We start from the raw sequence: 23,118 nt of genomic DNA on the forward strand, positions 1-23,118 counted from the left end.
CGCAGCTATACATCTTTTAAATATCTCCAGGGCTGGTGCCTCAACTACTCCCCTGGGCAGCCTGTTCCAATGCTTTACAACTCTTCTAGTGAAGAAATTTTTCCTAATATCCAATCTGAACCTCTGCTTGTACAACTTGATGCCACTTCCACTTGTGCTATTGCCTGTTACTTGGAAGAAGAATTATTCACAGACCTAAGAAATTAAAACACCTGTGTGTCTTCCCCAGTATGAACGTTTCATTCAACCTTGCAAAATATGCTTTGGAATAAAACTTCACATAACCTGAACCATTACACATCTGCATTTAACTTAGAAAGGAATATAACAATGTCCCAAAAAGAATGCATCTGACAAAGATATTTAAGCATTTAGCATTCTTCTAGATCAAAAATCCCAGGATCTATAAAAAAAAGCAGCAAAGGATGAACAAAGATAAAAAGCTGTGAAAAGTCTAACAACAAAGAATATTGTGGGGGGAGGTGACATCCCTTACACTACTTTATGCCACTCACAGTATGTACAAATAGGTAAAGTTATCAACTCAATACAGGGAAGGCAAAAAAAGGTTTTGGTTTGCTGTTTTTTCTCTCTTCCAGAAAATATCTGATATAATAGAGCAGCTGGCAAAACAAATAAGCTTAGTATTTCAGTGGCCCACAAGAGAAAGAACACAGCCAAAATAAAATTCTTACCTTTTTAATTCTCTTGGATAATGGGGGGGGAGGGAAGAAAAAAGACATGTCACGAACAAGCAGTACTAGCAGACAGAAAACCACACGTTCATGTTATTGCCCAACAAATATTCATCTTCCCTCTGCAGAAATCTGTTTCTTGCTCAGTTTGGCCTCGTTAAGACTGGGTACACGTGCTGACTGGCTGACATGGTGGAACAGCAGCCACTTGTTCCCTGTCTTTCCCTGAGCAGAGACACCGATCTTTTTGTCCTTCTTTTACAGAGTCTTTTTTGCCAAAGTCTGATGTATTTAAGTTCTTTCAGACTTTTCCTCCTCCAGATTTCTGTCTTCAATCAGGAGTCTAAAATTTTGACTAAAAGAAGGGAAAGAGACTGACAAGGAGAATGCAATTTCCTAAGTTTAATTTCCTTCAAGAGCTTGATTAATTTTAGCTAGACATTCACAACTTTCTTTTAGCTACAAACACAGTGAAACTTTTTAGAGCAGATTACTCGACATCTGCACTAGTTCCATCTGCACGAATGTGATCTCTTCTTCACGAGGAAATACATAAACACAGATTCCTGCGGCTACTCTGACCGCCTGACTAAAATCAGAGGCAATAATAAAGTTAGAAGTTAACATATGCTTCTCACGCTGCCGTGTCGTGCCTACAGAACTTGCAGTTTCCATTTAAGATGGGAATGTTAGCAAATAAAGACCTGCAGAAGTGCCTTTAACGCCCTGACACAAACCAACCTTCCCTCGCCCCGGTCTATTTCGGTCACTTCCACCCAGCTGGGAGAGGGCTGCTCGTTCCTCCGTTTACCAACCGGTGTCCCCGGCAGGGCCCCGGGCCCTCACCCCCAGGCCCGCACGGAGCGGCAGAACGCGGCAGCGTTCACACGAACCGAGCCCCACGCCTGGCCCGGCCCGGCCCGTCCCGGCGCGGCTCGCCTCAGGGCCCCAAGGCAGCCCCGCTCCGCGGGCACCCGCCAGCCGGGCCCGGCCGGGCTCCAGCCCGCCGAGGGTACCTGAGCTCCCGCCCGGCCGCCGACTCCCGCCAGAGGCAGCGTCACCCCCACCCCCCGCCGGGCGGGACTCGGCCGCTGCCGCCACGGCCGGGCAGGAGAACGGGGGGGGGAGGAGGCTCCATGGCGAGCCCCGGCGCTCACCTCGGCCCGGCGCACCGCCGCCTCAGCTGGGCTCCGCCATCGCGGCCGCCTCGCCCCGCCCCCGGACCCCGCGCGCGCAGCAGCGCCGGACGGCGCCCGGCGGCGGCCAAAAGAGCTCCGTGGAGAGAGGCGCGGCCGCGCCGCCCGCCGGGGCGCCGGTCCCGCTGCGACAGCGCCGCGGGGTCTGACAGCCGGGACCGGCCGGCGGCCCGGCGCGGGGGAAGAGCTGTAAGCACCGGGGAGCCGGGGAGGGCAGCGGCCGCAGGGCTGGACGCAGCCCTTCCTGGGGCAGCGCCTGCGGCGGGAGCGACCGGCACCGGGGCGGCTGCCGGGCCCCCGGGCCTCTGCGCCGGCTGCGCGGGGTTCGGTGTTAATCGAGAATTAGGTCCGGCAACGCGCGTACCGGCCGCTGAGTTGGTCTGGATCAGGTACGCCCGAATCGATCTGCTGTGTGTGTATACATATATATGTATGTATATACTTTTATATAGATATAAAGATATATATATGTATATACGTATACATATAAAAATATATATGTGTAGACTTATATATGTATAGACTTATATGTATAAATATATATGTATAGACATATATAAAAATATATATATATAGACTTATATATAAATATATATATGAATAGACTTCTATATATGTGTAGACTTATATAAAATTATACATGTATGTATATATTTGAATACGAGTTGCTGCACCCGACGTGTCCAGCAGCGCGTACCCAGTGCAGACGGCCGGGTTCGGGCGCATCTGGTCCCCCTCAGCGATCAGCCGTCTGCTCCCGTCCTGGCCACGGCACTTGTTTTATTTCTAATCATCGGTTTCTTCAAGGTGCAACGCTGGTAGCAGCTTTTCCGTTCAGTCTGGAAGACACCGGTCGAAATATTTAATATTAGACGGCTAAAGTTCCTGGCATTGGTTTCCTCCAGGGCTAGCAGCAAGTTTTCTGATCAGTGTTTTGGAAGGCGTTAGCCTGGTGTTTAGACGTGGATGGCCAAAGCTAGGGGCTCTGCGCGGACAGATTGTTACTTGTACAGTTTCCTTGTTGATCAAAATGTTACAAAGCATGAGCATAATATTATTGCTTTGTTTCTAATATCCACAGCTAACGTAAAAAGGTTATGCATATTGCATCTTTAACATATTGATTGTGTTTCTGGGTAGCCTGCTTTGGAATATAAAAATCGCCATGTCTTGTAATTGCACTTTGAACATTAAGTTGCTCTCCCTAGAAGGAGCCTTTGGAATCTTTATTTTATTCTCCAGGTCGCAAATTATAGTCTTCCTCAAACTGGAGGAAAGCGAATGAAAGCCCCGAGTGTGTTCCGTAACAGGCCTGTTGGGCTGCTAGCAGATAAAACTTGGCAGCGTCTACCTGTGAACATCACTTCCCCTCCCTCTCCTTTTTCTTGAAAACTGGGGGTTATTTTATGTCACGCTTATCTGACAGTGTGCACAGGCAAAAAAAGGGTAACAGTGAGAAGAAAGTAACAGAAGAGATTTGAAGAGGGAAAATTGGGACAGAAAGAAACAAGCACTTCATTTAAACCAGTGTAAGAACAAATCATTGTAGGCAGGACTGAGCCCTATTAATATCGCCCTGGCCTCAGGATCGAGTCCTTGTTACAGCTTAAGATACATTTGCCTTTGTGACTGGTCCTTGTTTAAGCAAAAATATCTTTCAGAGATACTCTCAGTGAGACAGCGAGTAATGTGTAATTCGTTATGTTTGCAGCTTTTTTAGCCCAGAAGAAAATGGAAGAAAACATCTTAAAATCAGTAGTCGCATTAGTCTATTTTAGACATCCTCCTTCATAGTACAGTGTGACTACTCATTAGTATGTCAGTAAGTAATGATATCGGTATTGCCAATCAGCATTTTAACTGCTTCCCGATAAGGTTAACGATTCTCTTCTTTTTTCTTTTCAGTTTTCTACGTATTTCACATGAAGTCCTTGAATTAAACTTCTCTGTTCTGGGAGCGCTGCGCTGCCCTACCCCACAGTTATCTTGACTAGCCAAGTGTTACCTCTCTGCTTGAACAAAACCAGGCAGACATCAGTGTGTTTTACGGTTAACTAAAAAGGCAAAGCACAGACAGCCTGCAGCACATACCCAGAAATATCCAGGTGGCCAAAACTGACAAAACGCTCCCCCTTAAGGGAGGCAGTGAGCTCCAAGAGCAGCTCCCAGGCAGGAATAACCCAGGAGTCATAGAATCATAGAATCATAGCATGGTTTGGGTTGGAAGGCACCGTAAAGATCATCTGGTTCCAACCCCTCTGCCATCAGCAGGGACACCTTCCACCAGACCAGGTTGCTCTGAGCTCCATCCAGCCTGGCATTGAACACTGCCAGGGAGGGGGCAGCTACAGCTTCTCTGGGCAACCTGTGCCAGTGCTTCACCACCCTCATGGTGAAGAATTTCTTCTTCATATCTAATCTAAATCTGCCCTCTTTTAGTTTACAGCCATTCCCCCTTGTCCTGTCACTACACACCCTTGTGAAAAGCCCTTCTCCATCCTTCCTGTAGGCCACTTCAGGTACTGGAAGGCTGCTCTAAGGTCTCCCCAGAGCCTTCTCTTCTCCAGGCTGAACAGCCCCCAACTCCCTCAGCTTGTCCTCATAGGAGAGGTGCTCCAGCCTTCTGATCATCTTCGTGGCCCTCCTCTGGACCCGCTCCGACACATCCATGTCCTTCTTATGTTGGGGGCTCCAGAGCTGGACGCAGGACTCCAGGTGGGGTCTCACAAGAGAGGTGTAAAGGGGCAGAATCCCCTCCCTCACCCTGCTGGCCACGCTTCTCTTGATGCAGCCCAGGATACGGCTGGCTTTCTGGGCTGCAAGCGCGCATTGCCGGCTCATGTTGAGCTTCTCGTCCACCAGTACGCCCAAGTCCTTCTCCTCAGGGCTGCTCTCGAGCCACTCTCTGCCCAGCCTGTACTTGTGTTTGGGATTACCCCGACCCATGTGCAGGACCTGGCACTTGGCCTTGTTGAACTTCATGCGGTTCACGCAGGCGAGTGGTGGACTAGGTTCCCACACCTAGTGACATAAATAGACCGTGCTGATCGGTTTCAGCAGGATCTGGCACAGTCCTTACTTTGTCCCGCTGCCAAGAATTCCTAATACCAAGTACCCCTTGTGCCAGCACAGTCCTGTTGGGGCCTAGGATGTAGCCACAACATGGAAGGCTCTTGAAGCTCGCAAATCTAAATTGCTTTGTAGCGTGTTGATCACAGCGAATCAAGCTGCACGCGGACTGCCGGTAGTGCGGTGGGTAGGAAGGGAAGCAGATGATTGCCTACCACCTCCTGACTGCAGGAAGAAAGCTCATCTACACCCACCTGGGAAAACTGCGTTTCAAGGGACAGCGGCTGGCAGTGCGAGTCCCAGCACTGGCCTTTTATAGACTGGCAATGTGCATCCTCCAGTTCCTTGGACGCCCAAACAGCAGCTCTAGAACGCATCCTTTCCGCGTTGCCTGCACGCCATACTTGCTGCTCTGCAGGGGTGGTAGGCTCCAAGGCCTCAGCCTGGGTTACCACCTTCAGTCAGTACACGATTAGCAGGAGCAGGTAGTTGGAAAATACAAAAACTACTAGGAAGATAAAACGCAGACCTCAGTTTTAGCTCATGGTTAGCAGAAGAGACGTCCTTCGTTGTTTTAGAGCATCTCAGCTAACGCCCTCAAGGAGGAGAAGCAGCTGAGGAAGGGAGGGCCTTATTTTTGTGTAACAGGCTTTTGCTGATAACTAACAGGCGATTCTGGGTGGAAAAGTAAGTGGGAAGGCATGCAGGAGAAAAATGGTGAGTCCTAAAGTTAGATACAGGAAATTAGATTTCTTCCTCTATTCTTACAATTTAGGAGAATCTGGCTGCTCATTTGTCAGCAGCGTTCAGCATTGCTCAGAAGTGATAGCAACCCATTTTTTTCTTAGATATGACATTTTCTCTCTGTCAAGCTTTAGAAAGGAAAAAGTGGGTGAAGACACTCCCAAACTTGGGAAAGGCAAAGCATTCTGCTGCTCTTTGCTTAGCTGCGAAGTGATGCCCAGGCAGATCTTGCTTCAGCAAGAAAATCCAAATGGGGAGATGAATTCTACTTGATGACGCTTTTGTGACTATCGCTCCATTGACTTTGCTACACGGGCTCTTGCTTCATTTGGTCTTCAGAGTTGCTGGCTCCAGGAGCCCCAGCAGCGTTGTGCATTAACTGTGTTACATCCCGAAAAAAATGGCATCTACTGCCAAACTTGGTGCGTTTAAGCATAGAGCAATGTCTCATGCTACAAAAAGTACCTTACGTATCTTGCATTCTTTCTACTACAAAAAAATGTCCGTGTCTGCATCAAGACAATGGTGTAATTTAGTCTTTCGGGTGTAAGTCAAAAAGAATAGAACGTGATGGCTTCTGTCATTTGCAGGTGGATGAGTTCTCACTGAAGGTTCAAGGGCAGGAACACACCCCCCCCTTTTTTTTTTTAAACTCCTGTCCTGTGTGTAGAGGAGCGTGTAGTTGCCTGTCACTCAGGCCGGTTTTGACAGATTTCTCGGAATCATTTTCCATCTGCTGGAAGCCAAGGAATGCAGCACATACGGGCGCCAGTAAACCCCTCTGAAACTAGTATTTGTACGCTGAATAATGTCGAGGTACACTGCGCTAGCTCAGGGGAGCAGAATTAGGTATTTTAACCGGCTGGGGGTTTTTTCCTGCAACTCAGCACATCCAAAATTTACAACGCAGATACTGAAAGCAGAAGGAGAAGAGAAAATGACATGAAAACTGGCGTGAGTACATTCTAGGTGCGTATGGCAGCTGTAGAACAGAGAAACTGAGGCCAGGAAACTACAACAGATGGGACAGAAAGAGGACATCTATTGTCACGTCTGCTTCAAAGGGAGATCAGAGGACACAGTCCTCTAGCCCTCCTTTATTATTTATTGGGAATACAGAAGAATAGAGGATCTTCTCTGTAATCCTCCTTTCAGTACTGCTGTGTGCAGAAGCTAGAGTATGGACAGGTGCATGAAGAGATAAAACTGTTGCCACCTTCTTGTGTGCAGCGAAGATGAGGAGACACGTATGACTTGCTCAGAAGTGTAACACTTCACCAAACGCTATATTACTGTGATTTTATTATACTGATAGTTTTTTTCTCTTTCAGTAAATGACGGCCCTGCATCTAGAAAGGTGCAACACCAAGACCAGAAACAGAGTACAGGTTTGTAAATACGTGTCTGGTCCAAGAGACCATTGGAGGTAGCTCAAGTGAACACAACTCCCTTCTTTTCAAAGCTACTATTAGGAGACTTCTGGAGAATTGTACGTAGGAAGGTGAAACAGATCCTCAACAATGGCTTTGATGGCATTTAATCCTAGAATAACCCATTTTCTGTAAAGTCTGCAAGAAGTCTATTCATGAGGGGGGAATAAATAAAAATAAACCTGTGTTATGCCAACCTCTGGATCTCCTGCTATGTCTCTTTACACGTGTCTGTTATTCTTGCTTCACTCTGGCTTAAAAAAAACTCGCTGAACTTATTTGTTAGCATAATAAAAAAAAAATGAGATTGAAACATACCTGGTGTCAAATGAGTGTGAGCACTAATAATGCAAATAGTAACAGCTAGGTTCCAGGAAGCAGTGTGATAGGCACCAAGAATAAGAAGAATTTAAATAGCTGTATACAGATCTAAACTCTTTAAAAAATCCTTTTTATTGATTCATTACCATACAAAATTTATTCAAATTACATCCATTTGAAGTGGTAAGATCACAGCTAGAGAACAGGCCATCCTTTAATAAATCTATTTACAAAACTCACCATAAAAGCTTTTTTTGTTGTTTTGTTTGTTTGTTTGTTTTTTACAGTATTTTACAGAGGTTTGGTGTTTTTTTTTTAAACTAGCATACAATGCAAAGCTAAATTAGTTTAGTATTTTGCCCACACACATTGGGACAAGTGTTTAATTTGTACAAAAAAAAAAAAGATGGTCTGCGTTAGTCTTCATTTTCTCTTCCCCTGCAAAAGTGCCCCTTTGTCTCTGAAATCTTCATGCTCACACAACTTTTACTTTCCTCTTCCACAAGACAAAAACTTTAAATACTACAATTTTATTTACAGATCCACATCTAAAAAAACTCTTAAAAAATTACAAACCAGCTAGAAAATATTCTGGCAGTGTTTACAAATTAATTCTATTGTACAAAACTGCTAGATAACTAAAGTGTGAGTTGAGAACATACATCAACTTAAATACAACTGCTGAATGATCTATGCACACATTTGTACATATAAACACACACTTAACACTGTTTAACAGTTCTTTATGTGTTGCCCTTTATACATTTGTTATATTCCAAAACTCACACAGTCATACAGTTTTCTCATTAGTACTGTGACTTCTCGCCTTTTCATGTGTGAGTTTTCATAGCAGCAACTCAATGGTACCAGAAAACCTGCATACATAATATTCTACTACAGTACAAATAGTACTAATTTTCTGAGTATGTCAGATAAGCACAATAGTAATGCAAACAAAAGGATTATATGGGCATCATCTAATCAACATTACATTAATTTAGCCCGGAACATGGCAACATATTTTACACTCAAAAACGAAAATTATTTAAGACTTCTTAGAATTCCTCTCACGTTTAAAAAATAAATATTGGTACTATACTATACTACCAAAGATCTTCAAAAAATAAATGCAATTCAGTTGGTGTGGTACTTACAGTTATGTACTTTGGAAAAAAATTAGTTCCATTTTGCTGGCGAAGAGAATTATAAAAAGCTGTAAGCGGAGGAAGCGAACCCACTGAGATAAATATGATCTATTGAACAAACAAAGCTTGGCATAAGTGTTTTCCATAGAGGGAAAAACCCACAGTGCATCTCTAGTAGGCACTTAACACAAAGCCCCACTTAGTACCACAAAAATTTATGTACCAGTTCTAATGCACACTGGGGGCAGTAAAATTGAACTGTGCATCTTCGTTCTAGTTTAAAAAAACAACCAACAAAACCTACTTTCACACGCACGCACACACACAAGCATTTTAAAAAATCTGTGATTACTACGAGAAGTGGCAGAACTTTATACTTTTCAATATTTGCAATATACACTACATTTACAGTGTATTTTTTTTTATTAAAAGCTTTTAAGGACATAAGTATTTGACCTCATAATGAGACATATACACAGCTCAAAATGAGCATTATGACAGCAATTTAAACATTCCCACAAGTAGCTGAAGAATCCCATTTCACGCTTTCGCATCACTTCATATTTATGTTCACGGCAGGTACAATCCACGTTGCGACACTCAAAAGACATGCATTCTCTGCAGAAGGCACGACCTGAAATACGGTTATAAAATTGTTGTTTAGGACTAGACGAGTTCTTTGAGCCCTTCTCCGTGAGCCCGCTTGTCACGGTAAGCAGAGACTGGGGGAGTGTGAAGACAAAACATTTACGGTCCCCTGCTTGCACTCGCTGACTCACAAGGCGCTGGAGCTCAGGGTCAAGGAGAAGGCCTTGCTGTAAAAGCCTTCGCTTGCTTTTTATGGTATTTTAGGGAGTATTTAATTAAAATATCAGCACTGTTGGAGAGCCTAGTTTATTTAATAATGCTAATTTACAGTAAGGGACAACTCTGAATGACGGCAGGTTTTTTGATTCCATTAAAAACGCAATTTAGATATGGACAGCATTTAAGAGAATCAGCTGTATATAAATTCATCCACCAATGAAGGAAGCTTCTCTAAATCATAAGCATCAAAGAGGTCACTGATGCCTTCTTCATCCCCGAGGCTCAGCAAATAATCTTCCTGAAGCAGAGGAGGCAGCAAATTCACAAATGGTCCTTCAAAGTTTGAGGGAATTTGATCCTCGGTCTGCTGGAGAAGGTTGGCTGGAGAAGCCAATGGAGAGATTGTTGCCATATTTACTGAGCAGTCACCTTGTCCTGAGTTGGCAGAAGCCACTTCTGTAAGAGGAGGGAGAGAAAAAATAAAGATGACACATTTCATCTCCTTAGAAATATCAGGCACAGATCAAGCAAAGTAACCACTGCATAAAGGGCCTTTCGTAAAGCATCATTTCTACAAAAAACGGATGGCTTTAAAAAGATAAAACAATGATTCCATTTCCATATAATTTCTAGCTAGTTTTTCATACGTTACAAAGGGCCGCTCAGAAATACACATTGCTACCACCATTGACTTTTCTACTAAAAAATTATTTTACAAGGTTTAAGTAACTACTGGGGAAAAATAAAAAGAAATCAAGAGTAGTGAGAGATGCCCATTTTTCAGTGGAATTCATAGCCAAAGTGAAAACTGTCTAGACAACAGATGCATCGGAGACACTGCGTAGCTGCATCTACCCATGCACAGAGATTTCCACCTCTTGTATTCAGGCAGATCTTTGCTGCCACTGTCCTATTTGGAAACGCAAAAGGAACAAAGTCATTTCTTTCTTCAATATTGCATAAGCTTAGCTTACATGGTTCAGTATGATCTGCAAATATGAAACTTATTTTAAACAACTCATGCAGAAGAAAACCTATTTCCCCCTATATAAACCAGAAAAGCACGGTGGGAAACAGATTCCTTAGCTTTTCACTTCTTAGAAAAATAAAGCCAAAACATAAGAGCTGGATGTCTGAAGTTCAAGATGAAATCTTGAATGAGAGCACACAGGAAGGATGTTAGTATTACAAAGAAATATTTTTACCTTTGGAAATGGTTTTGGAAATATTTCCGTTGTGGTCCTGGCTATAGGTTTTCATTGGACTGAGGGCATCGTTTTCCTCTGGGCACAGATAAACTTCAATCGGTCCTTGAGTACTAGATAAGTGTATCAGTGCACTCTGCTGACAAAACAAACGCCCGTAAGGTGTTACACCAATCAACACGACTGAACATAGACGATACGGAGTAAATTCTTGCTGGAGTGTGAGCTCCAGTTTGAATACATTTTTTACTAATCAAAAGGACCTGAAATCCCCCATGCAATTCTTGGAAGATGTGAAAGGCTTGGCTGATGTGTCTTGTAGACTGGAAGAGGGCATAAAAGCTTTTCCCCACTGTCTGTAGTGCAGAAAGCTCAGAAGCCCGCCATCTTATGTGGTGGATCGTAACCAGAGAGGTAGAAGGGACTGAACTCCTAACATTTTCTTACAACCGTAATAACCCAGAGCATTCTGCTGTAATGGAACTACGGGATACAAGTCACGGGTTTTGTTATTATTCATAACAATATTATTGGACATATTTATGTAAATGTTTCTGCTTTAAAAGAATCCTCCTCGCTCACCCAAAAACCTTCAGCACTAATTCAGACTGCACTCAAATAGCTGCATGTAAGTTCCCCTGTTTATCAGGGAAGTTTTTCCAAATAACAAAAAAAGAACAAAGATGCCATCTTCTTCACCCAAACTTGCTTATATAAGCCCTCCTGCCCCCTCAAGGCAGCAACTCTGATCTTGATGGTGTTTCTGAGTAACAGGAACTCCTAATTCATCTCCAGAAATTATTTTTCTTAACATGCACACAGTGATGCAATACAACAAGATGACATATATAAGCAGACAGAGAATCTGCAAAGTTGCTCTTAGTGTTATGATGGAAAATCGTAAATTACTCTAGTTAAAAATAAACCTCCAGCTGTATTGCATTAATAGTTTTAAAAGGCATGAATACAGGCATTATATACCTCTTTTGCAGACTTCTTTCAAATATATTTGATTCTGCCCTTTGACAAAATTTCCTCATATTATTTGCATTCTGACAGTTATGTAGCATAATAGACAGCTTTACAAATACAGAGAACAACAACTGAAGAGGGATACCCCAGGGCACAGAGAACAGTTAAGAGTACTTAGGGCAATGCTATAAATAATTAGAAAAAAGGAGATAGGAAGAGCGGGAGCTGGAGAAGGTACTATTGACTGGCTGAGGTATGCAAAAAAGAGACACTGAAATATAACTGCAAATGAGGGAAAGAAATAGGGCTTCTACTGCCTGAAGCTGAAAATTAAATAAGTAAGTTGGGTATAGGGGATAAGGGAGGTCTAGGCGCTAGTTTTAATGACTGTGTGCATCTCTCTCTGCCCGCCTGATTTCACTGAATTAAAAATCAAAGCACAATGCCTAGGGGAAAGAAACAGGAAAGCAAGCAACGATAACAGTATATATTTATGGATACTGATAAAACATATCCCTTCCTCACTGCAGCAAAATGATTTATTCTTCCAAAACCTAGGTTCAAAGGGGAAATTAAGGACAAAGGCAGGGGAAAAAAGGATGGAAACTGTAATGGGCCTAAGCAAGTGCAGAATAATCTTCGGAAAAGCAGTGGCAGGGAATATGGAGTCTGCTCCTGCCCGCCCGGCAGCAGGCGGCCCTGGGCTCGGTGGAATCAGCCCAACAGCAGGGATGAAGGAATACCGTGGAGGTATGAACACAGCATGGAGCTTTCTGGGGTTTAGCCCTATGTCTAATTGCTCCTTGACAGAAGAAACTAGGTACATTTTTGAATCTCTAAAGCAGTGGCTCGTGCAAATTATTTACATTTGCCCAGCACACTCGGGTCTGCCGTAACAACTGGGAATTGTAAAGCAGCTCACTTTTGCCACTAAGAGATAAAAATCCTTAGGAGAAGCTGAACCATGGGGTTCATAGACTGTAAGAGGAATGAAGAAAAGTAAAGCTAGTCCCTAAGGATATCTTCAAAGAAAAGCTACCTGAAGCATTTTTCTTTGCAACTGTGACACCAGGTAAGGGAAGAGAGAAGCAGCTAAGTTACCCTGGACATCTACCTGAGATAAGGAAAAGAAACAAAATGAGGACGAAAGAATCGGAGCCAGGCATCTCACATACAAAAGCTGGCACTCAGAGAGACACTGGCTTGAGCAGCAAGGAGCAACAGAAGAAGGACACAGATGAACACAGACAGCTTCAGAAACAGAAGTACTTATGGCCAAAAAAGGAAAGGAAATCCCCTTCCCCTACAGACTTCACGATAGCAAACAAAAAGTGCACTAGCAGAATGTATAAAGTTTTACACAGATGTGTAAAATCAGTGCCAATGAAGCAAAGATGATGATGGAAGAAGGGCAAGAATAGATTCTAGGAGTAAAACACAAGTTTCGACAATAACTGTAATACTTCAGAAAAGAATATCCTACATGAAATCATATGTCTCAATAAATTACGATATCAGTAATATGAGTCACCAAGATGCTTAAGGCATTGAGTTATCTGTGAACTTTAAAACTACATAAAGCTATGAAAAAAAGAGCTGAATCTCTTAAGAGAAACATTTTACGTGACTACGAACAGGAAATTTCAACTGTCAAGGAAGAGCTCTTCTTTACATAAAGTATGGCAAAAGAGAACAATCTGTAAATAGTGTGGATTACACTAAAAGAAAGCTGGAATTGAGAGAAAACAAATAATGATTACTTTGTGTAAAGTGATTTTTAAAGATTCCCCTTCCTTTTAAAAAAAACAACCTCCAAAGTTTGTAAGACAGATGAATACAGGACTGTATGCCAATATAACCCAACTTGGGCATCAGTTACCCCAGTAAGACTCACAACACACGTTCTCAATCCATAGAAAAATGATATATAAGCTGGCAGGAAAAGCCAAGTTCTCCTTACCTCCACTGGGTCAGGCACTTCAAGTCTTGTTTCTGGAGGAGCTTTCACAACTATAACAGTTTGGTCTTTAAGGCCACTAATTTTTCGAATATCTTGATACGTCACATAAGCTAATGTAATCACTGTTAAGGAGTTCTCCGACCCAGGTTATAATATAGTCAGGCTACTAGAAGAGGCAGAATTCTTTCAATTATTTTTCCATTTTCCCATGGCTACGTTGTTCTTAGCCTCAAGTTTTCTGTACTCTACATTGGTTGAGATTGCAGTGAAACTGGGCGAGGATTTCCCTTTTATCTAACAGCTGGGGCCACTACCGAGTGACAAGAGGGATTCTCCATGCCGAGTCCTCCTCTCTCGTCTCCTTTACACGCACAAAGCCACAAAAGCCAAAGCTCAACAACCTGCAATACTCGCGGACTGCGTGGAGCAAAATTTTTTACACACTTGCTATGAAAATGCAGAGAACTGGAAATCACAGAAAAAAGGTAAAGGAATTTACAGATGCCTGTTATAGATGCACATCCACAATATATTTTTGAAGTCATCAATAAAGTAATAATTTCCATTTTCATTTGAGGTTTTTTGGTAAAAATTTATATAGTCATATATTTATTTATGCATTTATATCATACAAAAACATTTCAAAAAACTGCTTAAACAACCTGACGGTGCAGAAAGTTGATTTCTGCACAAGCATGAAATGAACATGAATATTTTGCTGTTCAACACGAATTTGTCCAAATCAGCGTGAGCGTTTTGGTGGGTTGCTGCACGGCGGTGCCTCGCTGACTGACCTGTGTAAGCGAGGTGTCACAGAGCTGCTGGTCGCGAGCTGTGAAACGGCCACACTCACATGCAAGCGCTTCCAGCTCTTTAGTTTTGTCACTCATGAGGTATTTAGCATAATATTTACGTCACAGGAATAAAGAGCCTAATTTATCCTTCCGCTTTTGGGGGGTGTAAATGTGAACCATTCTGGCAAATGCCCACTGACACCACACAGTAAGGCAAACCGCCCAAGCGCAGACGCCGAGACATCCCGCATCTGACTTGGACCAAATGCAAAGCGACAGGTCAGGGGGCAAGGCGGCAGGTCAGGCTCCCGGCAAACGGCTCTTATCAAGGCTTCTACCACTCCCTCAGTAAGGTTTAGCAAGGTTTGCAAAGGCAGAGCGCAAATTACAGCACAGTGGCTGTCGCTATATGAAGAGAGGAAAGGATTGCGTGGTTTCCAAACAAAACAACAATCTTCACTGCTGTAGCTAAGAGCTCCCCACGCTAACGCTGGGCACATCCCGAAGCACTCAAGGCAGCGATCAGTTACTGACTGATTCCGTCCATAAGGCAGACAAGGAAGCACGCCGCCGGGGCATGAGCAATGTTTTGGCACCACCTAATCACGAGGGAAATGAAAAAACATTTACAAAGGCAGAAAGTTCACCCTCAGGGACTGAGCAAAGGAAGAGACCGCTCAGCTCCGTGAGCGTTCAGTAGGTCACCTCACGTCAGACTTCAGCGAGGTGAGCGAAAGACCATACTGGGATGCACTCAGATTGCTCCCCAGGTTTCACGCCTCCACATTCCTTCCTCAATGATCACAAGTATTATCAGTAAACTTAGAGTCACGGAAGGACTTGGGGGACACGCTCTCTAAATCCAAAAGCATGAGGCCAAGACACTGCTAATGCTGATCCCTCCTCGCCCGTCCCCAAGGGAGCCAGCGACCGCAGGGCAGGGATCTCTCCCGCAGCAAACAGCACTAGGAAAAGACAGAATTGCAATGCTCAGTTTGGCTTTGCTTAAAGCTCTTCTTGGGTCAAGGCAGTGCTGACCCTGCTCCCTAAGCCGCTCAGTGGTCTCGCTGTCATACGCATTTAGAGATGCAAGCACAACCAAAAGGCAGTATTTACACAGTTCTTATTACTTTTTACTGACACTCCTGTAGTTATTTCTTATCCTTCAAAACAGAGAGTAAGTCCCCCTTATCAGATGTTCTTTAAGAACTACTGACTATTTAAAGTAATAAAAGTTTTCACATCAGCATTTAAGGAAATGCTCTCTTCTGTTGCTAACAGGTGGGAAATCTAGTAGAAATGAGAACTGGTTACTCATAAGGGGTATTAGCAGCCAAAATACCAGAAGTCATTCAGCGTGACCTGGATAGGCTGGAAAGTTGGGCAGAGAGGAACCTGATGAGGTTCAACAAGGGCAAGTGCAGGGTCCTGCACCTGGGGAGGAACAACCCCAAGCACCAGTACAGGCTTGGGGCGGACCTGCTGGAGAGCAGCTCTGCGGAGAGGGACCTGGGAGTGCTGGTGGACGACAGGTTAACCATGAGCCAGCAGTGTGCCCTGGCTGCCAAGAAAGCCAATGGGATCCTGGGGTGCATTAAGAGGAGTGTGGGCAGCAGGACGAGGGAGGTTCTCCTTCCCCTCTACACTGCCCTGGTGAGGCCTCATCTGGAGTACTGTGTCCAGTTCTGGGTTCCCAGTTCAAGAAAGATGAGGAGCTACTGGAGAGAGTCCAGCGGAGGGCTACAAGGTTGATGAGGGGACTGGAACATCTCCCCTACGAGGAGAGGCTGAGGGAACTGGGCTTGTTCAGCCTGAAGAAGAGAAGGCTGAGAGGGGACCTTATAAATGCTTATAAATATCTGAAGGGTGGGTGTCAGGAGGACGGGGCCAAGCTCTTTTCAGTGGTGCCCAGCGACAGGACAAGGGGCAATGGGCACAAACTGAGGCACAGGAAGTTCCGTCTGAACATGAGGAAGAACTTCTTCCCTCTGAGGGTGACGGAGCCCTGGCACAGGCTGCCCAGGGAGGTTGTGGAGTCTCCTTCTCTGGAGATATTCAAGACCCGCCTGGACAAGGTCCTGTGCAGCCTGCTCTGGGTGACTCTGCTTCGGCAGGAGGGTTGGACTAGATGACCCACAGAGGTCCCTTCCAACTCCTAGCATTCTGTGATTCTGTGATTCTGTGAAGTTGTATGAACTTTATGCAATTGAGCATTGCTATTAATTTAAATAATTAAGTCTAAAATAGACATTTTGAGCTCATAAAACCTTTATCTATGATATTCTATTATAGATTCTCTAACCAGAGGAATCTAAACATTTGTTGCAAGTTCCAGACTAAAATGACTCCCAACTTCATTTTCCTCCATGTCTGTAATTGATATACACACCAGTTTAATGCAAAAAAAAAAAAAAGTAATGAGTACACACACACACGTCTGTTATTTTAGCAAAGACTTTGTCTGTGTGCCTTTATAATTTCTGCACACATAAAAACAGGGTTTGCTCTGGGCTCGAGTTGAAAAAGCACAGGGTTTTGGATGTTGTCACTGATTAATCACCTAAATTCTTAGGACTACTCTATGTGAGCATAGATGTTAATGGGCTCCTTCATACACCATCTTTTCTCTCTTTTTTTTGACATTCAAGGAGCGTTACAGGTGCAAGTGGTGTAAGTAACTTTCATATAGAACTACATTAAAACAGATTACGCAGCTTCTGGAAATTCCTGATGCTTCGTATCGCTTTACTTGGAGGAATTCTCTCAGCATTACAAAGCCCACCGCGAAGACTGACCACCTTTGAGGTGTCGGCAAAAAGGATATCTCTGATTCTCCGAGTCCTCTGTTAGCAGCTTGAGGTCCAGGGTGCAGCTTTGGATTAGCTCATCCAGTTTCTTCTCTTCCTGAGTCAGTTCGGTCACCTCCTTGGTGAGGCCTTGACGCTGTGCCAGCATGCCCCCGTCGTCTGACAGACTGCAGCCCCTGCAGATACAGAGGAGGAAGACGCCATTTCGGCGTTTGCCAAGCTTGATCCCGCGCTAGGGGAAAGGGAAGAGGCAGGCTTTCACAGCATAGATCAAGTCCTTAGCTCCTTCTCCCTAAACCTGCCCATAGCGAGTCAACTTGAACTACGTTTTCCAGAAAAAGCGTCTTTTTATCATGACAACACATTCTGGAACCACCACCAAGATGGAAAAGGCGAATCCTTCTAAGCTCTTCCAAAATCTTCTTTCTAATGCCTCTCTCCTCTAACCACAGACTGAAGAAGACCAAGGAAGGCAGTAGGTAGAGCTGTGTACGCAAAAAACTCACTCTGCTTGCAAAAGCAAATGAGTTAATCCAGTGTTCAGACAAAATACTGGTTTCTAATTTCGCCAACAAATGCTATGTATACACTGAAAACCTGCCTTAACAGAAGAAGAAAGTTTTATCCTGATAGAAGGCGTTCTGGATGATTGCTTAAAGCAAAGTGTTAGACTGGAAGGTGGGAGAAGAAAAACACTGCTCCTCTGTGACAGTGAAATCAGCCAGCAGCAATGGAAAAGGATAATGAATACTCACATCCACTGAATGTTGTTTTTGGATTTTTTCTTTATGAGATGGATGCCTTCCAGTACATTGGTGATATCATAAATCCTCCTTTTTTGCACCTTGAGGACCTCTGCCGCTCTGTTCAAATCTAAGACCCCATCAGGAGACTGGCTCAGCAACTGAATGAACTTCTTTGTAAGAAGGCCAAGTGATGTATCATACCGAGTCTTTTCTGAAGGAGATTTTGGAGCTTGGAAAGAAAAGAGAAAAAAAAAAAAACAACCAGATAAATCAGCTTTCTCATTTTGGTTCCGAAAGCAGAATCTAGAAATGAAAGGACACGTATTACAGATACTTCTTTCATTTTTACTAAAGAAATCTCTCAAACCTCTGCATTAAGACACAACTTACCTCTGGGTATTTATTTGTATTTCAAGATGTACTTTTCCAAAAGTCACAGGTACATGAGCAAATACGTACATTTTTTTTTAAATGCAAATATTTCCATTAGTCTGACATATAGCAATATTCTACTTAGGCTTCCACTATGTGGATTCTTAATAGTATTTTCAGTATCTATTTATCCTGGCAGCAATACCAAAAATTCCCCTATGACTCTCCTTCGCCAGGCTGATAGCCAGCTTTCATCAGGGTTTGATTTTCCCCTCTCGTCAGATAAGTGTTTCACATGCAATTAAGCAGGACTGAGGTGTACTTCAGTGGGTGAACACAATGACAGATTCCATCAGCGCCAGACTCCACGGCTTACAGAAAACTCAAGTGAATTAGAGGAGATTAATGGAAGATACGATTTATAATCATCATTTCTCCACAACCAAACAATGCTCAAACTGGGCAAGAGTATCCACTTCTTTTAAATTAGAAGTCAGCAAATGCCTTGGATCTTACTAGACAACTCCCATTTTTCACTCACAAATGTAGCATCTATATACTTAATAAACAGGCTTTTAAGAGTTTAAATATGTAGATCAGAATAATTTCTAATTCTAAACGTTCAAGGCCTTTGTGTCAAGGGAAACAAGCCAGCTGTTATGCTGGACTGACACATCTCAAACCTCTCATTTGCTTCAGGCATTATGCAGGATGGATCTTAGGCTGATCTGTTGGTCATTTGCATGTTTTCAAGGTTCAGGTCCCACACTTCTTTGCAGAAGTCAGTTAAAACTGAAATCCTGCCTGACAGCGAATCTTTAGACTACCCTGAAATATTTTGAAGGACATGATGGCCCTATGAAAACCAATTAACTGCCTGTTTGCAAGGAGAACCTGCTGCATCTCATTCTTTGGTAGATTCAGGGCTTGTCTGCACTAGAAAATGAAAGAAAATTCCTATCAGTTAGGTGACCTTGTGAATTTAGAGCAGGATGGGTTTTGTTTGTCGTTTTAATTTGGGGTTTGGAAAAGAGTAAGAGGATCAGAGTGAGAAGGGCAAGAGGCTGTTTGACCCCACCTAAAAAGGCACGTGCTCCTGGCCATGCAGCGAGGAAGTTCTCTGTACGGCCTTACCAACACTGCAGCAGCATCCTGCACTCCAAACGGTGCTGAACTTCCGTGAGAACGCATTTCAAATTAAATGGACTTGATTTAGCTTAATGAAGTTTAGTTTAATTAGAACAGCTGCGGTTGTTTAACTTGTCCGCTTTAAGTTCACATCTTCAGCTAATTTCACTTTTCCCATCTGCCTCAACAGAAACACAACTTAGTCTGGTGAGGAGGGACAAGTACCCCTTTGCATCTGTTGCTTTCCCATCACTACCACTGCTGCCCCAGTCCTCCTTTTTGCCCGTTCCCCTCCCTCTGCGACCCCAGTTCTCCTGCTGAAATCCCCCGAACAAGACAGCAAGGCTACACCCCCAGTTCCTGTTGCAAGAAACCTACTGCCCAAGGCAATACAGATGTGCAAAAATTAATACTTGCAGCAGCTAAGCAGTGGCACTAATAATCTAGTCATATTGCGGGGAGAGAAGGCAGCTCAGAGCCCACAAGAAGCACTGAGCCTTCAGGGCTGCCGGGGCACAGCTACCGCTCTTTGCAGATCCCTGCCCGGGGGAAGGAGCCCGGCCCATCGCCTGCTGTAACCTTCGCGAGGAAGGAGGAGGCTGGCCTGATTCACCTTGCCTAATAACGGTGCGTTTGGTCCCGTCGTAATATCTTGATGCCTCAGCATCTGCCCCTCCTGAGCATCCCCAGCGTCATGTCCTTGGCTGAAGAGGAGGTCCTGGGCAGCGAGGCTGGACAGACCCAGCAGGGAGGAGACCCTGCGGCCCCTCGGCAGCTCCGCACCGGCCGACCGATGCCCGCCGCGGTGGGGATGAGCATGTTGCATGCGCACCCAGGTGAGGACAGTGACGAACACAGGTTTTTAGCCAGGTAACACAGTCAGTTGTACTGGTTCACTCTGATCTCAAGGTAGTGAAATCAAAAACTCTGTGCCATACCGCGTGTGAGAAGTTCCCTTACTTTTTGGACTGTCTGGACTTCTTGTCGCAGCTCTTCCTTTCCCCTTTGGAGTCTTTAGTCCTTCTGCAAGATACTGGTGGCCACTTTCTCCTAGCTCCAGCCTTCGTTTTGCCTGTTAAAATAAAAACACAGTAATTTTTTTTTAATTGATGGATTGTTAAGAAGTGTATTTCACTGTATCGAACACAACAGTGGGGTTACAGGAAAGGCAGCAGTGAACTGTTCACAGCAAGGTCCTGCACCAGTACAGGTTCATACCTCATATTCATCACAAGGGAATCTAACTATTTATGGGAGTCTAAAGGTGGACTTCGACATTTCACTCTCAAAGGCTAGGTCGATGGTTTTGTGTGGAAAATTCAGCAATTTTTTTCCTTTGAGAAGCTGAGTGACAGTCGTATGACCTGCTTCAGTCTGGTCTGGACCTTTTTAAATACACACGAAAGATTGCTACATCCACGTGAGTTGAGAACGTTTCAGTTAAGAAAACCAAAGATGAACAAAGTATGCACCCCCAAAGCTACGTTTCTTTGGAAAAACTCCTTCGGCCCATACAAGTCTGTGCCCAGGTAGTATTAGTGCAAGCTACATTTTTCCTTCCCCATTTGAAAGGATGGCTTTGAGAGGACCGGTAACTTCCACTACTATGAGCTTTCCGTCAACGAAATACGAGACACGACATCAAGAGCAGCGTTGGACAGCTGTTCTCCTCTGCTTGTCAACAATTGTTGTCCTCAGTGAAAGCACAACCACTACATTTATTTCACATTAACTAGCACGTCTGCATTAAAGCTGCCTACGTAAAAGCAAGGTGGAGCAAAAGTAGTACCAGAAAGATGATGCCTGAAAATCAGCTGAATGTTGCACTCAGCTGAAAGGAAAGCTGCGTGCATCTGAATAATAAAAATAATGAATGAAACTGTTCAACCACGCAACAGAGAAACTGCAATGAAAACCACTGCCAATATGAATTTTGTTCCTAGACAGAAACACAATCTACTGTCTTTGGAAACAATTCTATACCCTGCCGTGGTACTCAGGTTACTGAAATTAAATCTGGGGATACTTGTTATCCTAACAATAGAAAGAACATTACCCGGCAAGACACAGGAAAAAAAGAAAAATAAGTCTTATGTCTAATGAAGTTTAGCCAAATAACTGTTTCCGAATAATGTTGTGTATTCAGCTAGGTAGAATAATTCAAAGAATTGTATTTGGTTGCTCTTTAGACTTGCCCCAAAGGGTTGCATCATATTCTGCTCCTCAGTGAACCAAGATAAAATAACACATTCTGCTACGGAGTTGCAGACAGATACTTTTGCATTGTGGATTCAGCTTATGTGTTTTACTTTGGGTCTGTGACCTAGAGAGGGCTCTGAATATATTCATTTTTACGCATTTATTTACGGATAGCTAACTAACATCTTTGTACCGGGCTCCATTTGCAAACCTCAAACTTATCAAAAGGCAAGTTAAAGCACATGAAACTCGTAAGCCCACGCGTTTAACAGCGTGTGCAGAGAGCTCAAGCCACTCTTCTCTATTTTGTGTGAAGGGGCAAGGTGCTAATTCACCGGTGGCAGAGCAGAGCTGAACAAACTGCATCCCCCTAACCAACGCAGGCACCGGGCTCCCGGCCCGCTGGTGGCAGCTTCTCAGGGCATCAAACACCTCCACTCCTCTCCCCCAGACCTCGGCTCTGTAATCCAAGGACACAGATTTTAAAAAGGTCAACTGTTCACAAAAGCATCCTGCTAATATGTTGAGCCAAGGTAATTGGATTAAATTAAGATTACAGCTATTCCACAGGGAGAAATACATTTCACACTTGTTTTAAGGAAGTGTTTTTTCACCCTGAGAACCATAAGAAAAGGAAGGAGGGGTGAAAAGGGAACAATTCAGGGCGTGGGAAGACTAGGCCAAAGGGATACAATTAAAGATTAAAGAGAATCTCAAAACCAGGTGGGAGAAGGAGGGGAAATGCTACAGACTTCAAATCCAGAGATTTGCAGCAGCTCTCTCCATCAGCAGAGAAACTTCGGTTTGGACCGTGCATCAAGACTTTTTGTCTCAACTTGTTTGGCGAGGCACGGAACACCGGTATTTCGCCCCTGCTTTTGTGGTTAAAACACTCGCAACTTTCTCCTGCAAACTTCAAATAGCCAGGTTCGGTAGCAAGAGCACGAGCAGCAGCACGAGGCCGTCCGCGTGTGTCGGGGGTGTCACCGAGACGTCGGTCTCCCCAGCGTGCCGCACCCGCGGGCAGCGCAGGGCTGCTGGCCACCTTCTCAAAGAACACCAGGCAGCAGGGACAGCGCGACGAGATGGGTGTCTTGGAGGGCGCGAAGCAGGCAGAAAAACCTGAGAAAGACCAAAATATTTTAGAAGGGTTTAAAAGAGCTTGGCAAAGTTATCGAGAGGCACTTAGAGCAAACTGGTGACTGGTGGAGTCCCCATCCCTGGAGGTGTTCAGAAAACATGTAGAGGTGGCACTTCGGGATATGGTTTAGTAGGCATGGTGGTGTTGGGTGGATGGTTGGACTTGATGATCTTAGAGGTCTTTTCCAACCTATGATTCTATGATATGAAACCCTAGGGAATGTTTAAATTCTGGCCAGACACTACATATCACTCAGCAAGCGCTTTCTTCCCCTTCCTGTTTTACAAACTTCTTAAGATGCAGGGTTGAAGTGGTATATTCTCTCAATTTCTTCTTCCCTGACTTACACACCAAATATTTTCTAGCCTTTTCCTAAGTTTTCTAGCC

General features: G+C 44.1%; 2 protein-coding genes across 5 annotated transcripts in view; both read right to left on the reverse strand.

The window, feature by feature from the left end:
• CDKAL1 (CDKAL1 threonylcarbamoyladenosine tRNA methylthiotransferase) overlaps nt 1-1,916 on the reverse strand; it is a 426,501-nt gene extending 424,585 nt beyond the window's left edge. For both annotated transcript variants that reach the window (XM_075417076.1, XM_075417078.1), the window contains exon 1: nt 1,853-1,916. The gene's annotated coding sequence lies outside the window, so the exon portion shown is untranslated. The remainder of the gene's footprint in view (nt 1-1,852) is intronic.
• A 5,648-nt stretch (nt 1,917-7,564) lies between these two features.
• Nucleotides 7,565-23,118, reverse strand: part of E2F3 (E2F transcription factor 3) — a 46,943-nt gene continuing 31,389 nt past the window's right edge. For 2 of the 3 annotated variants that reach the window (XM_075417079.1, XM_075417081.1), the window contains exons 2-7: nt 20,352-20,463; nt 17,901-18,120; nt 17,161-17,321; nt 13,545-13,657; nt 10,613-10,751; nt 7,565-9,863 (exon numbers count right to left, since the gene is read on the reverse strand). In XM_075417079.1, coding sequence (XP_075273194.1) covers nt 9,598-9,863; nt 10,613-10,751; nt 13,545-13,657; nt 17,161-17,321; nt 17,901-18,120; nt 20,352-20,463 — 1,011 coding nt within the window. In that variant the 3' untranslated portion in view covers nt 7,565-9,597. The remainder of the gene's footprint in view (nt 9,864-10,612; nt 10,752-13,544; nt 13,658-17,160; nt 17,322-17,900; nt 18,121-20,351; nt 20,464-23,118) is intronic. The other variant, XM_075417080.1, reaches the window with a different exon arrangement.

This window comes from Opisthocomus hoazin, chromosome 3, assembly GCF_030867145.1.
Source record: "Opisthocomus hoazin isolate bOpiHoa1 chromosome 3, bOpiHoa1.hap1, whole genome shotgun sequence".
In the NCBI taxonomy this organism is placed as follows: Eukaryota; Metazoa; Chordata; class Aves; order Opisthocomiformes; family Opisthocomidae; genus Opisthocomus; species Opisthocomus hoazin.